The 15,875-nt window shown below is 56.5% G+C and overlaps 1 protein-coding gene across 4 annotated transcripts in view; it reads right to left on the reverse strand.

The window, feature by feature from the left end:
* Positions 1-434: 434 nt before the first annotated feature.
* NRG2 (neuregulin 2) overlaps positions 435-15,875 on the reverse strand; it is a 175,786-nt gene continuing 160,345 nt past the window's right edge. For 2 of the 4 annotated variants that reach the window (XM_059174755.1, XM_059174754.1), the window contains exons 6-11: positions 12,066-12,089; positions 8,209-8,311; positions 5,988-6,111; positions 5,532-5,659; positions 4,508-4,735; positions 435-2,378 (exon numbers count right to left, since the gene is read on the reverse strand). In XM_059174755.1, coding sequence (XP_059030738.1) covers positions 1,625-2,378; positions 4,508-4,735; positions 5,532-5,659; positions 5,988-6,111; positions 8,209-8,311; positions 12,066-12,089 — 1,361 coding nt within the window. In that variant the 3' untranslated portion in view covers positions 435-1,624. The remainder of the gene's footprint in view (positions 2,379-4,507; positions 4,736-5,531; positions 5,660-5,987; positions 6,112-8,208; positions 8,312-12,065; positions 12,090-15,875) is intronic. The other 2 variants (XM_059174757.1, XM_059174756.1) reach the window with 1 other exon arrangement.

Below are 15,875 nucleotides of genomic sequence, written 5' to 3' on the forward strand. Positions count from 1 at the left end.
CATGTCCGGGCTTTGCCTGTGACATGCCTGAGGCCGCAAGGGTCATCTTGCCTCAGCTGCCCTAGTGCCAACCCCACAAGCCTTCCCTTCTCACCCACATAGGCCGGAAATTGCTGCCTCAGTGCAGTCCCAGTAGCTCCAGGGTAGGAACTGGGCCAGGGTTCTGAGACTGAGCTCAAAGCAGAGTAATATGCATCAGCCCCTTGGACAGGTTCCCTGGCAGGTAGGGGGGATACCTTGTGAATATTCTTGGAAAAGGGAGGAGGGTTGCAGCCTGTCCTAGGGGCTGAAGCCAGGTAGATTGGAGGGACTGTCTCTTCCTCCCTGGGACTACCCTGGCCCTCTTCAGTCTCCACACCGGCATCCATCCATCTCCACCCAGGTCCTCCTTGTCTTCTCTCCCCACCAGGGGGCTAGGCACACACAGTCAAACATGAGTTATTTCTGATTTTATTTATAATATAAAAATGTTCAAGTGTCAACAGTCAGGTGTTTGGACATTTCAGGGCAGGGTTCCCATTTGTTTGTTTGGTGTATTTTTTGTTTTTGTGGTTTTTTTTTTTTGAAACAATTACTTTTTTGACAAATTAGCAGTGGACCCAGTTTTGCGGGGGTGGGGAGGACAGGGCTGGAGAGGGAGTGGAAGTCGTAGGTGGCTTGGGGTCTGGAAGAAATGGTGTTAACTTTATTGCTAAAAGGGGAATCAAATACACTGTGGAGTGGCTCTTCTTGGTCCCAGCGTGACCATGCATCCAATCTAAAGAATCTGAAATGCAAAGGACATGCAGGCATAAAATAGAAAAGACAACCTGTAAACGAAGGTGCTGCAGAGGACGGAAGGGCATCCTGGAGGCCACTGGGAGGAGGAGCCGGAAAGTTGGGGCCCTGGAAGAGCTGCCCCCTCCCTGGAGCCAGGACTGTCGGGAAGATCTCTGTCTCAGTGCCCCCTCCCTTAGCAGCTGTAAGGAACAGGGAGGCCCTCTCCCCATTCTGGTTGCTGTCGCTGGGCCTTAAGTCTCCCCCTGAATGTTACCTGACCCCAGCTCTAGCTCCTAGCCTAGATCCCTGCCTTCTCTTCAGGGGGTCAGGAACTCAAGATCTGCCTAGGGGCAAAGCTGCTACTGTTCTCATTTTCTTCCTCAGGGCCAGTCCCCTCCCCGCCCCCACCAGCACCCAGCAGCCTCTTCTTTGCCAGCTTCCTCTTACCCCTGCCAGCTTGGGATCCTACATTCCCCTAACCCCCACCCCACAACCCGACTTCTCTCCAGGAGCCCCAGATTAGCGTACAGCAAAAGGCACCACAATATAGGTTTCTATTAAAGAGTCAAAAAATTGGCCCATCTCTCTTTTTTTTTGTTGTTTCTTTTTTTTTTCCGAAGCTGTAAATCAGGATGTTACATATAAATAGTTTCCCTATAAAAACGTCTTTGCCGTTAGCTAGTATTATAAGAGAATTTTTGCTAAAATGAAAATAAAACATTTTGTTATACCTTTTTCCTTTTATAGAAAATAAAAATATTTTTATTTCTTTTTTTCCTCCTTTTTCTCTCCAGGCGGTGGTCTCTGTCCTCCTTAAAGACAGTGGGGCAGGCGAGGCGGAGGGGGCGGCGGGCGGCGGGGGCCCCTAGAGGGGCGCCGAGTCCTGCTTGCCCCGCGGGGGCGGCCCGCGGCTGTGTCTGCTGCTGGCCCGCGTGCTGTGGCTGTCCAGGGAGTAGTAAGTCCTGCTGTCGGCCGCCGGGCACAGCGGCGGCGAGTCCGAGCGCAGCGCGTCGTGAGCGCCGCGCAGGCCGAGAAAAGGCGTGCTCTCGGCCGCCAGCGCCCCGTCCGCGTCGTCGTCCGAGGCAGAAGCCGAGCCGCCACCAGAGCCGCTGCTCAGCGATAGCGAGTCCCGCGCCGCGCGTGCGCGCTGCGCCGCCAGCCCGTTGAGGCGCGAGCGGCGCCAGCGCCGGGGCCCCGCCGACGTCCTGCGGGACGCGCCGCGAGCGCGCGGCCGCGGCGGTGGCGGGGGCGCGCACTCCTGCGTGGTCTCGTACTCGTCGTCCTCCGGGATGCGGAAGGGGCTGGCGGGCAGGCTGCCCAGGCTGCCGCCCAGCGCGCAGGCCCCGCGCCTTGGCCCCGGCCCCGCCGCGGGGTAGTAGTAGCTGTCGTAGCTGCGCTGCATGTCCGCGCCCGGCCCGGGCCCCGGGCCGGGGGGCGCCGGCTGCCGCAGTAGCGGCTGCTGCTCCGCCAGGCGGTAGCTGATGGGCGCGGCCGGCGGCAGCGACACTGCGTGCGCCGAGTTAGGGGACGTGATCTCAAAAGTCGGCACCTGCGTGGCCAGCGAGTAGTGGAAGTCCACGGGAGACAGGCGCGCGGGCGTGGTCAGTGCCGACACGTACCTGCGGGGAAAGGCAGAGGCATGGGCAGGGGGCTACGGGGTAGGGTTGAAGGGGTGGATCCCGACGGAAAGAAGCGGTCTTGCCTGGGACTCAGCGGCTAGGAATCATGGTGGCCCTCCTTACTGTCCTTAAGCAATTTCCTTAACCTCTACCAGGCTCAGTTGCCTTATCTGTTAAGTGGGGATAACCACAATGCTCATTCCATGGCGTCGCTGGGATGATTCCATAAATGTATCAAATGGAATGCCAGTTCCTGCTTGGTGATCCTCCCCAATGATCCTTCCGTGTGGGGGATGCGCATAGTCACCAGGATTTCTGGATGGTTACTTTGGGTCAGGCTCAGATTGGAGCATTTTACAATGTATTATCTCATCTAACACAGCAATACTCTAAGACCCTCAGTTTAGTTCCATGCTGCACATGAGGAAAACTAAGACTCAAAACATTTAAGTGACCTGCTCAGGATTCACGAAATCAGGAAGTGGTAGAGCTGGGATTTGAACCGACGCCAGGCAGGAACCAGGACTTACACTTCAGTGCTCTCAGAGTCCCCATTACTCTTTTTTTGAATTGCCTCACTTATCTCTCCACCCTCCCTCACAGGTACATCAAATTAGCTACCATTCCCCAACTCCTGGAACACACCCTGTGCCCTGCTCTACCCCATTCTGGGCCTGGTTGTTCTCTCTGGTCATTACCGGACTCCAGGGCCCCTCCTTCACGGTATGCAGTTTTCCAGAGCAATCTTTTACCGTCACCGTTTTGCTTAAGGAGGCCGTTCCTGCTTACCCATTCAAGGCCCCCATTATAAGCAGAGCCCAGGGCCATGGCCATTTACCTGCCCAGCCTACCTGTTCAGAGCCAGCTCCACTCTCCCTACAGCTCACCCTGGCTCCGGGCACCTCACTCACTAGCCATGTCCTGAAACTGGATGTTGGAAAAGCTCAGAGTGCTTCCCTTGCCTGAAGTTCTTCTTGTCTCTACGTCCCAACCATTTCATAAGTCCTACTTCGACTGAAAACAACAGCTGCACCTAGTGTAGCTGGGTAGGAGGCAGAGGGCTTCGTGAATATGATCTCTGATGGCCTTCTCAGGAACCATGCATGGTAGGACTGTTTTTCATGACTTACAGCTGAGGAAACAAGGTACAGGGGTGACCAACCTCTCCAAATCACACAGGTGGTGGAGTTAGGCTTTGAAGGGTTGGTCTGAGAAACCTGGCTGCTTCCTAGAGCCTGGAGTCAGACTGGGTCTCTGCCCTGGTAGGATGGCCTGTGCTAAGCATGTTCCTTAGGTGGTTGTGAGCTTCAGTAGTTTGTGTCTGTGGCTCGGAGTTCCTCTGGTGCAAGAACCAGGTGGGCCATCTGTGGGTCCCCAGGCAGGTCTGCTCAGCGAGGACTGGCACAGAGCAGGCTAAGTTAGAGCAAGAGAACACTTCCTCTCCCTCTACTCCAGCTCTGAGTTCCAGAGTTCCCCCTTGCTAAGGGCCACTGGAGGGCAGAACAAGGTGGAGGGCTGGCCTCCTGTGACTCCTGGCATGGAGTCAGGGAAGAAGGGGAGTTTCCTGGTTCACACTCTATCCAATGCTTGGAAACTCAATGGTGTCTTGATCCCTGGGCCTTGTTGCTGATATTGCCAGGGCCTGTAGTCTTTAGTGTCTTGTGCCCAGCCTGCACTGCTCAGTCTCCTTGCAGACAGCCTCCCTTCCCACCCTCCAATCTGCTCCATTTTGGTGTCTTTCTGTTCCCACTGGGCCATGGAGCCTCTGGGTGACACCAGGGTAGGGTCACCATATGTTCTGGTTTGTCTGGAACAGCCTCTGTTCCTGATTTTCTAGTGCAATTAATTATTAACATCCCCTTCTACTTTGAAAAGTGTCCTAGTAGGACAATTAAACTAGACAGTCACTCCACACCAGGGTCCATTGGCTCAGCTGTAGTCCCAGTCTGTCATGAACATGTTGACAACCCTGAGCAGATCACTGAACCTCTCAGGGACCTTGCTGGCCAAGCTGAAATATGGACCTGAGAATCTCTGGAGTGTGTCTGAGTTGCTGTAAGGGTCAGCCCTGGGCCAGTGGTGCCAGTTCTCTGGCCAGGGTGGGGCAGAGGCATGAGGCAGGAACTGACCTCTCGCTGTGTGGGGAGTCACGCAGGGAGTCTACAGAGTCATGGTAAGGTGGCACAGCTGCCCCGCGCCGCTCTTCCAGGCTGTAGGCTGCTGCCCGCCGTGCCCGGGCCTCCACACATGCCGGGCTGTTGCACTTGCTGGTGCCCACTGAAGACAGCATGATGCCTGATTGTGAGTCGGAGGTCAGGCTTTCAGAACGTTCCAGGCTCCACGTGTGGCTCTCATGCCTGAAGAAGGCGGGTGGAGGAGAGGTGAGGGATCAGGAAGGGGCCCGACGGCCCAGCAGGTGTGGTCCAAGGGCCCGCCCCCTCCCTGGTTCTTATTGCATTTCAGGCACCCTCAGCTCACCGCCCTTCTCCACTCTGAGCTGTAGTGTCACACCATGATCTAGGGGGGAGGGAGGGCCAAGTGACCTGTGGATGGGTGGGCTGCCATGTGCACGAGCCTCTTCTTTTCCTCTGTGCCACCATCCTCCCCCTAGCCTCGGCCCGGGGCTCCCTGTGTGGGATGTTTCCACTCCCATGGTCCTTGGCCACCTATGTCAGGAGCACAGACCTCGTGGCCAATACCTGGGGGCCCTGCCTAGTCCATGCTACTCCCCAGGAAAGAAGGCCAGCTATGGTATTTCTTGAGCTCCATGGACCTTTGTGCTTGGAAGGGCAGACCTCCCCACTCTAAAGGAAAGGAAGCTACGGGGAACTAGGTTCATATGAGCAAACCCAAGAGAGGGAATCAAATAGATGTGGGTGTTTGAATGAGGAGGCACTTAACGCCGGATAACGTGATGCCAACACTCAGTGTCAGGTGGGAGCCCAGGGATGCTGTTGTTCCTCTGGGGTCAGTTTAGACTGGAAAAGGGAAGCTGGGCCACGGAGGATCTGGATGAATGTTTGCTGGTGGGTTCTGGTCTGAGGTGCTCCACCTCCTGCCTCTGACTCTGAGGGACCCTCAACACAGAGCTGAGCCTGGCTGGGGGGTTTCTCTGTGTGTCCCCAGGCAGAGGTGCACCTGGCCAGTGCCCACCTGTGGCTGGAGGTGGGGGTGGCCGTGGAACAGTGGTGAGAAGGAGAACAGGAGTGGCTCCCAGAAAAGGTGGTCTCGGTTTCCCTCCGGATGACGTGGTCCGTGGCTGGCACATTCTTGGAGATGTACTGCAATAGACACAGTTGGGTGGGAGTTAGTGATGGGTCACTGGGTTGGCCCTCCTTCCTGGTGGGGATGGGGAAGTGACACACTCAGTTTCAGGCTGGGGAATGGTCCGCTGGGTGAGGGACTTGGTGTTAAGGCAGCGAAGGCCCCAGCAAATCAATGCCTTGAGGAAGTGGGCAAAGCAAGGCCAGTCGTCCTGGTGAGGCTAGGTAAGCAGGCAAGGCTGAGCGTGGTGGGGGCCTGCTGCTGCCCTGCCCTGGCCTGGCAGGGCACAGGACAAGGCTGGCTCTCCAGTGAGGGCTCCAAGGGGGTTCTGGGAACACCACTCACATCTGCCATCTGGATCTCCTCGGGGTCCAGCCGGGGGTGGCTGGGCCCATTGGCTAAGCTCCGGTTCTGGTGGGCAGGGCACATGTTCTGCCGGAGGTGATTATGCATCTGCTTTCGCTGTTTTCTGCATAGAAGAAGGGGGTGTTAGCCTGGTGTGCCCCCCACAGTGAGGATGACATTCCCGAGCTGGCCCTCCAGGGGAACTCTTCTAGCCATTGGCCCCATGATGCCGGGGCAGTCCTGCTACTGCTTTCAGCCCGGACACCACGCCCCTGCCGCCTCCACTGTCATCACCAGCCTCAATTCGGCAACACTTGAGCCCAGCGGTTCTGAGCTTTGGCTCTGCTGAGAGACTAGAACCCCACCACTTCCCAGCTGTGTAATCCTGGGCCAGTTACTTACTCTCGCCACTTTGCACTTTCCTCATCGTAAACTGGGTGACCCCTAACCCAGTGCAAAGTCCACTGAGAATTAAGAGCTGATAAAATACTCAAGCACTGGTCTATTCATTCATTCACTCGCTCTCTCTTGGGTTCTTACTATGTGCCAGATGCTGTTTTGCAACAGAGAAGGCAACGGACACAATCCCTCCCTACCCTTATGGAGGGCCAGTAGGGGAGGCAGATAATAGACACATAAACAAATTAATGAGCAAGGTACTTTCAGTCAAGTGCACTGAGGACAGAAGACAATCGGAGCTGTGGTCAGAGGCTCGTGGGACTACTTTACTGTGGCCATATTAAGTGCCCAGTACCTCTGTTCTGTAAAGATCAAGCCCAGTCAAGTCATTCCCCCACTGAACACCCTCCACGGGCCCTCGCTCACGACCCTCCCTCTGCACCCCAGTGTACTGTGTCCTTGGAGGGCTTGCTCCTGCCCCTCCCCAGTGCCGGCCTCCTCTGGCCTCTGTGGCCCTGCACGTGTACTCCGACTCCCCACTGGAACGCACTCAGCCTCCTCACCTGCTAGCTCCTGCTCTTCTCCCCGGCTCAGCCTAAAAGCTCCTTCCTCAGGGAAACCCTTCTTGGGCTCCAGCTGAGGTTAGGCACCCCTGAAATGTATCCTGTTACACTGGACACCTTGCTTAGAGCACTGGCCATGCGCCTGTGGAGGGCCTGGTAGCCAGCAGGCATCGAATGAAAGTTTGTCCAAGAAATGCATAAATGCACTGCTGGTTAGAATAGGGGTTTGCCCCCTCACCCCAGTTCTTGATCTCAGTTTTCCTTTCTGGGCCCAGTCTCCTCTGGGCACTTTGACCCTTAACTCCCAAGGCTGGCAGGGCCTTAGATCCCACAGATAGGCACAGCAGGAATCAAGATGGAAGGACTCAGTACCCTAAATAGTGGTTATGCCCAGACCCTTGCTTTCCAGATAAGAATGGACAGGACACACCTACCATTTTTTCTGTACTACATCACTCTACAGAGGTCATGAGCTCCATTATCATTCACAGGATAAACCCAGGACCCCTAGCTTGGGGTTCAGTGCCCTATGGTACCATCTGATTTCCAGTCATCTCCTTAGACTCATGCCTCTCTTTTTGCTGACCCCAGGCCTTGGCTCCAACTAATCTGGGCTGTTCATGCTCTAGGAAGCAGATCCTTTCCAGCATTTGTCTGTCAGCTCCCGCTATTCTCTGGGAACTGCCCTAGTCCCCTTCTTGCACCCTCTTCCCTTTCCCTGAGGTTCTGCCCTCATGTTTCCTCTGCCCAGAGGTGACCTGGTCCCATCTTCTCTGTGTTCTAGCCTAGACCTCTCCCATGTGGGACTAGACAGTGCCTCCTGAGGCCTCTTTGGCTCCTGGGAATATAGCCTTCCTTTCTGTGCTTGCCTACCCCCAATTCTGCCCCTGTGGTGCCTTCTTGACAGGCCAGATTCTCCTTCACATCTGTCCTCCACATGTGTCCTCCATGGTACTACTAGGATTGTTCCTACTTTATCGATGAGGACTAAGAGAGGTCCATCAGTTTGCTCAGGGTCATGGGACATGGGAGAGCTGAATTCGAACCCGGATCTGTGCTTTTGATGAGTCTATGCACTCCCCTGGGGCCAGTCTCTTCCACCCTCTCTGCTCCTGCTTCTTGGCCTAGCCCTTTGGCCCTGCATCAGCTACAGAGGCCCCTGAAGAGGCTGTTGGGGCATAGGAGGGTTAGGGGGAGGAAGAGAGACTGTCCTCACAAAGGCCATCCTGGAGGCACTGGCCTGAGTGTCTGACACTCACTTGGTCTTGCAGTAGGCGACAACGCAGACAATGCCCACCACCAGCAGAGCCACGCAGATGCCGGTGATAGTCAGGACCCTCTTCTGGTACAGCTCCTCGGCTTCTGCAGAGGCAGAGAAAGAGGAGGTGAGGGGGAAGGGCAGGAGGCAGATCTGTGGGGACAGTCATGCAGAGATAACCCCCCTCCCTACCGCCAAAGCTTCAGGCTCCCTCTAGTTCAGGGCCTCCCAGCTCCTTTGCATCTCCTCCTTTCCCAGCTAGCCCCTCCCTCCTGAGTTGCCTTCTGTTGTCCCGAAGTCTACCCATCCATGGATCTGGTCCCAAGGGACTACCCCTGAATTCACCTTCCCAAACCATACACCCTGCCCAGAGCGCATGAATGACAAATGCAGGCAGATGGGGGTGGATGGGATGCAGGTGAAATTCCAAATGCCACAGGGGAGGGCAACCCAGCTTGACCAGCAACCTTGCCCTCCTCCACAATGGCCTGGTGGCTTCAAAGAGCCTGGATGGGTGGGGGAGAGCTGTTCTTCACAGCAGCATACCGTGGACCCCGGGCAAAGGCCTGGCTTGCCATTTCAGCTTTGCCAAGAAGCTGGAGAGGACTTATCCTGGGCTGGTGACAGGACATCCGACCCAGAGGGTGGACCCAGACGGATGCCAGGAGCAGGGACAGAGCAGACCAGACCCAGGGAATGGGGCATGGAGAGAAAGGCCTTGGTTTGTCCCTGGGCCTGGATAGCACATGGCCGTGGCCCACTCGAGCCTTTCCCTTTGCTTTCCAGAAGCCCATGAAGGCAGCAGAACCCCTGGTGCCCTGTTTTCGGGGTGAAGCCCCCTCCCTCTCTGAGGATCTGAGCTAGGCTGGGCTTCAGAACCCTCCAAAAAGAACCAACTCTCTCCTCCACCTCCCACTTCTTGGTAGGGCAACCCCTGCCCTTCTAGAGCAGAGAAGACCAGGAGGAAGAAAAGGAAAAAGGTGACAGCAGCAGCCTAGACACACCCTGCCCCTCCCCACACCTGCCAGCTGGCCCCTCTGTGTGGCTCCCTCTCCCCAGCATAGGGACACGTGAAGGCTAGACCCCAAGACCTAGGTAGAGCCCTGGGAAATGTTCCTAAGTCCCTGGGCTTGCAGCACCCCTTGCGTACATTCACTAGCAAACACTGGGAGTATAAACCCTCCAGACACACACCTTTCTTGGACTCTGCCTCTCTGTATGCAGACAGACGCCTTCACAAAGTTACACTTGCATGTGTCCGGAGAAACACACACATACACACACATGATCATGCAGTCTTCAACAGCCCTCCACCCTGGACCCCATCTCAGGGCTCTGTGGTCCATGTCCTGCCTCTAGTTCTCTCCCCTTCTCACCCCCCAGTCCTTTCCAATGGGGCATCTGTCTCCATCACTGCCCCGAGACCACTCTGGTCCTGGTCACCGACAGCCTCCTACTGCCAGGTCCTCTGGTCATTTGCTTCCCTCCAGGTGACTCGCCCTGTTGGGTCCACTCCCCCTGGGTGTCCTTCTCCCTCACTGGCTGACATGTTAAGTTGCTGTTGCCTATATTTTCTGTGGACCACAAGGTAGAAGGGGTTCTCAGGCTTCTTTCTTTCCTCTGCCTGCCCTCTCTCCTCTCATGATCGTACACAGCTCAGACTTTAATTGCCATCTGTATGCAGGTGACTCTCAACTTTGTATCTCCTGACCGGACTTCTCCCTGAGCTCCAGATTCCTCTGCCCAAGGGCCACAGCCAAGCAGAAGTGCTGATTCCCCAGCCTCTTTCCAAATCTGCTCCCTGCCCTTCCCATTTCATCAGTGGCAGCATCCCCTCTCCTGTTGCTCAGGCCCCAGACCTTGGAGTCACTGCCGATGGCTTTCTTCTCCGCACCGGCTCTGACACCTGCTGCTTCAGCTCGTCTTCTCAGTTCTGCCTCCCCAGTAGATTCTGGGTTTGACCACTTCCACCACTTCTAGCTCAGTCCAGAGTGATGTCACCTCTCACCTGGACAGCTGGGCAACTTCTGGCTGGCTTCTCTGCTTCTACTCCTTCCCAGCCTGTCTCACAACCCAGGCTCTTCTCCGCCCCAAAGTCAGCAGATCATCAACTCCTCTGCTGAAAACCCTCAACAGCCTCTCCCTGCAATTCGAGTCCAGCCCACACATGCACCATAACCTTGCAGGCCTGCCTTATGGTCCCAGCCTGACCTTTATATCTCATCATTGGTCTGGTCCCTATGTTTGCTGTGCCCAGAGGTGCTGCCATTCCTTCCATGCACTGTATCAGGTGAGCCCACTCCACCCACTGTCACTAACTTGCCATGTTCCCTCTTCAAACACTCTCCTCCAGTTTTTGGCAGGGCTGCCTACTTTCCATCAGGTTTTAACCCAGATGATAGCCTGTCACATGAGCCTTTCCTGGCCACTCAGCTAAGGTGACTGCTTACCCAGTGAGGTACCCTCCCATTACCTTCTTTTATTTTTGGTATGGCACTTACCACCACCTGTTATCTATCCTGTCTGTTGTCTGTCTCATCCTGTGTGAGCGCCAGGAGGGCAGGGGCGCTCAGATCACCAGAGTCTGGCAATTCTGGGGTTCAGTAGATGTTGGTTGAGCTGGCGCATGAAAAGACATCCTGGCTGCCATTACAGATGCAGACACATGCCTGGGCACCCTGCTGCTCACCTCCAAACCCTCGCAGTTCCACCTGCATGACGCTCACCCTTGAAGATGTCCCGCTGCACTCCTTCATGCACCGCGGGCCCTAACGAGAGGTGTGACATCCACCACCACTGTGCACCCCCCGCAGGTTCACCTCACGCACCCTGCCATGACCACACACGCCATGCAGACTCAGCCCCCGTCTGACAGCCTCCCAGCCTGTCACCATCCGCAGGCAGATGCACTCTTCACAGACTTTAGCTCCATCTCCTGAGAAGAGCGGACAGGGGCAAGGCCGTGAGGGAGCCGGGGCCTCTCCAGTCCTGCCTTGGGAGCGGCCTTCTCATACTGCAGGCGTATATAGCACTGCGTCTGGGGTCTGACCCCTCCGAGCCCTGCCTCTCTCCGGCAGTAACCTGTCTGGACCCTGAGGCCAGGCGGAGCCTCCCAGCACAGAGAGAGGACAGACCGATCCCTCCCAGTCCCTTCCCACTCAAGGGGTCTCCCAGGGGCCAGGGTGGGGGGCCGGTAGCCGGAGGGAGGTAAGGTTCTGAATTGGGCAGCAGGAGGGCAAGCACCAGAGGCCAGCCCACCCTAGACCCTTGCTTGTCTTGCCCACAGGCGAAGAATATGTGTGCCATTGTGGAGACTGATCATGGAGGGAGTGACAGCCTCAAGCAGATGGCAAAGCCTGGCAGACATACACAGGGCGGGGGCAGAGACAAATGGGTGCAATCAGCTGCCAGGGCAGTGCGGAATGAAAAGCAATGGAAATGGAAGTGGGAACAGGAGGGAGGATTAGAGTGGAACTGAAGAGGAGGCCTCTCTGTGCAACTCTCCAAGCTGGGATGCTGTGGCTTCCCAACACCCACTCTCTGGGAGGCCTGGCTCTTGTCTAGCCAACCCAGCGGGCAGCACAGCCCAAGAGGCTGCTCCCCTGGGAGGCCCCCTGGGAATGGGCCTTGAGCCAGGGGACACTGCTGAACCTTGGGGTGTTCTGCTATTCTGAGCTTCTTGTCTCCCCCAAATCCATGTCGTTTAGGATCGGACGTCTTGGTGGGGCCAGGGGAGATTTTTGGACTCATCCCTTTTCCATGTTTTGGAAAGGAGACTCAACGGACAGCCCACGTGGTGGCAGAGGCTGTGGAGAGGGGCAGTGTGGATGGCACTGACGGATACATAGAGCTCCGTACCCTTTAGTTCAAATCCAAGGTGTTCTGGCAGTGCGGAAGAGAGGAGGGTCAGAGAAGGGAAGGGACAGAGGGACGGATACAGAAAGAGATGGGAGAGCGGGGAGGGTGGGGGAGGGCAGGAGAGAGAGAGAGAAAAAGAGAGAGAGAGAGAAACGTTGGTCAGGACTCTTCAGACACCGGCAGCCAGCCTGTGAGGTGAAAGCAGGTTAGTGGCGTCCCCTCCCGGCCTCCTGAGCCCCTGCCCTGGCACCCAGTCCCCAGGAGCCCCGAGGGAGGTGGAGAGAGGAAATGTTAGGGTCGGCAGGCAGGGTAGGTTCTTTAGAGATGAGTTGTGGGGTTAGTACCTGGTGGAGAGGCAGAGGCGCAAGAGTCAGTTGGCAGATGTCCCCAGGGAGGAAAGGTGAGTGGGGGTGGTGGTCTGAGGAGTCCCCGTCTTCCCCCGTCCCCGTAGCTCCAGCACCAGACCTTCCACTCTCACACCCCTGGAGACCACCTGCTCAGCCCCAAGCTCATTCACGGGGCCCTTTTCTCTGTTCAGAACAAGGGCGTGGGGGGCCCAGACCGGCCCTTGTCTTGTCCTGCCCCCAAAGGTGTGGTTGGCCTACCCAACTACTGGGAGACTCCCGAGTTTATGGGGAGAGGAGGCTCTGGGCAGCAGGTCACTTCTCCACAGGACACCTCCAACATCCTAGAAGCCTCCAGGGCCTAGGCCTTGGGCTTTGAGCTTGATTTCACTACTTAGGAAAGCCAAATGCAACTTGTAGGAAGAGCCAGGTGGGTTCTGCTGCGGAACATGTGTGTGGGATGGTGGGCAGTTGCACTTTCGGAAGTGGGATCCTATTGTTCATGTGGACTTTCAGAGCTCCGTGAGGTGGGCACCCACACCGTGGAGGGGTTAGATCAAAAGGCCCTGCCCAAGGGTCAGCCCTGCACCAGATCCACTGCATCTTCAAGGACACCTGGCCTATCCACCTCTCAGTCTCTGTTACATTGGATCTCTGGGAACTCTGCCACTGGCTGTGCATCCCAGTCATCCCAGACAATGGGATCAGGGGCTCGGCTGGGAGCCCAGGAATCTCAACAGTGTTTCTGGAAAGCTCACCTACCATTCTCACGTGGCCCGCACCACTGTGCAGGCTCCAAGACTCAGTTTTGTCCCTCATGCGCTGTGTGCATGTGGGCGAGTCCAGCCTCAGTTTCCTCATCTGTCAAAAGTGGCTGTCCACCGTGAGAGGAAGATGTGAGTGGCCTGGACAGCAGGAGGCTCAGTGCGTGTACGGGAGCCCGGCCTACGGCCTCCCCGCGTGCAGTCAGCTCTCAAGATCCAGGGAGGCGATTGTGTTCTGACATTTCCTTCTCTAGAGGAAGGAGGACATGGGGGCTGTGAGCAGGAAGTCCTGTGCCATTCCTAAGGAGTCTCTGGGCCCAACTGACTAGCTGTGAGGAAAATGACCACCTGGAGAAGCAAGTGGGGTCCCAAAGCCATTTAAGAGTTTTCTTCGGCTTCCCTGCTCTGGGAACCAATGAGCAGCAGCAGGGGCAGCGTCTGGGCCTCCTAAGAGGCCTCCCCTGTCAGTCAAAGCCAGTCCCGTGTAGGGTGGACCAGTGGGGGCTGGCAGGACTGGTGAGGTCCCTGAGAACTTGCCATCTCCAGGAAGGCAGCCCTGCTTCCCTCTCACCAGGGATGGAGTCTGAGGGCCTGTGGCTGAGTCTGCTCCCACCAAAGGTGTCTCTCCCTCATCATGTTCACAGGCTGCCCCTCAGCCAGGATAGGCTGGCGCCACCGAATCACAGACAGGTCCCACTGAGCGGAAGTGTGCATGCTGACCTGTAACCATGGCAACCTGCTGCCGGATCTCCATGAGGGCCAGGTTTACCAGACAACATACAGTCTTCATCCTGGCCGTGTCCAATGACACACAGTTCCGGGGACCTGGCCGAGGCAGCCATGATGTGGACCCCTGAGGAGAACACGTGCTCGTGCGTTTGCACAGGTGTGTGCAGGGGGGGTGGGGTGGGGGCGGTGAGCAGATGTGCACGTTTTCCATGAGTCCAGGCATGTGCTTGCGTGTTTGAGTATGTGTGAGCACATGTGTGTGTGAACATGTGTGAATATATGCTTACATGTGTGTATGCCCGTAGGTGAGTGAGTTCTTTCACTTGGGGTGGGTACATGGATGCACAAGGTGTGACTCTTGGGAAATGGAGGGGCTGTCAGGGGAAGAAGGAGAAGCTTCAAAGTGCTACTGTGGCTGTAGGCTCCCTTTCCGTGGCCACTGCAAAAGGTCATCTCATCTAGAGGCTGTCTGGGCGGAAGGGGAGGGTCAGACCCTTTGCTCAGGACTTGCTGGGAGTAGGGCTGCAGGGTGCTGGTGCTGGCCCTCCTGCCCCCGCCACCCAGCCGCTGTTGCCGGGAGCAGTGCTAAGCTGCCCTCCCACCACGCAGGGCAGAAGACTCTCTGCTAAGCCCTCCCTACCCATCACTGCACTCCATCCTCATGGCAATCCTCGAGGCATAAATGCTACCATTCCCATTTTGCAGATGAGAAAACAGAGAGGTTAAATGAAGCCCCAGAACTGGTAAGCTCTGCAGCCGGCATCGTCATTCGGATCTGTCTGAATCCAAAGCCTGACACTTAAACTACTGCCTTTTCTACTGCCTTTTCAGTAAGTATCTGCTAGAACAATGCTCGAAGTGCTCTAGGCCAACAGCGTGAAGAATATCAATCCTCCACAGGAAGGTAACAGCAACAATCCTGGTAACACTAGGCAGAAACACCTGTGGCAGCATTTCTAGCCTTTTTCTGGGCTCCCGGGGCCCTGCTGACCCTCTGAGCTGCTCTGAATTGAAAGTTGAAGCAGCCCAGCTGGCAGAGAGGCTTGGCCAGTGACCAAGTTCTGGAGGCTCTTGTCTTCTGATTCACAATGGGCTGGGACTCCCTGTCCGGAACAGTCCTGCAAGCCAGGGAGGCTCTGGGACTGAGGGTGCAAAGGAATAGGCCCTCCACTGCCTCTTTCCCCTGGTCCTTAGCCTCAGCCTTGCTGCTCTGTTCCCTCCCAAGGCCCCTCCTGACCTCTGGTCCTCCAGTGGGGCTGGTTTGGACTCTGTGATTCTTTCGGGAGCCTGGACTCCGAAGCATTCTGTTAGCCCCGAAGCATCCTTAGCCCCACAGCCTTCCTCCCTGGCCTCCAGCTAGAGGGCCCTGGGGACAGAGCTGCCTCATCAGGACAGCTTACCATCTGGGCAGCCCAGCCCCCCTCCCTGGGGCCTCTACTTTCCTCTTCGAGTCTTGGCTTCCAGGCTCTAGCAGGGAGAGGGAGGAGATGATTTCTAGGCTTTTGTGCTGTGGCCTAAGGAAGACTGGGAAGACTCATTCACTCCAGCCCGAGACCCAAGCCAGCACACCCCTTTTCTCAAGGGCCACCTAAAAGCTCCTCTGCCCCTCCCCCCATCCTGCACTCAGCCTCTTCGGAGCTCCACCTCTCCGTGCCCAGGCATTCTTCATGGGACCCAGCTGTCCTCCTTGAAGCAGAGGAGGTGGGAGTGGGCTGAGCAGGGGCCTGGAGTGTTCTGGAGGACCAGTGGGCCCCACACGGAGTCCAGGAGTCCACGGGCCCGGCCGGGGCTTTCTGCTCTGCTCCACCTCCACCTGGTGGCACTTCAAGAAATTGCTCCCAGCCTCAAAACACCCACCAATTGTGGTCTCCTCTTTCTGCTGCTCATATTTTTTTCAGTTAACCATCAAACTGAAAGCATCAATCTCACAAGCAGAAGAAAGGAAGGGAATGGAGTTCTGGATGGGGACTGAG

This window comes from Mustela lutreola, chromosome 5 (assembly GCF_030435805.1).
Source record: "Mustela lutreola isolate mMusLut2 chromosome 5, mMusLut2.pri, whole genome shotgun sequence".
Lineage (NCBI taxonomy): Eukaryota > Metazoa > Chordata > Mammalia > Carnivora > Mustelidae > Mustela > Mustela lutreola.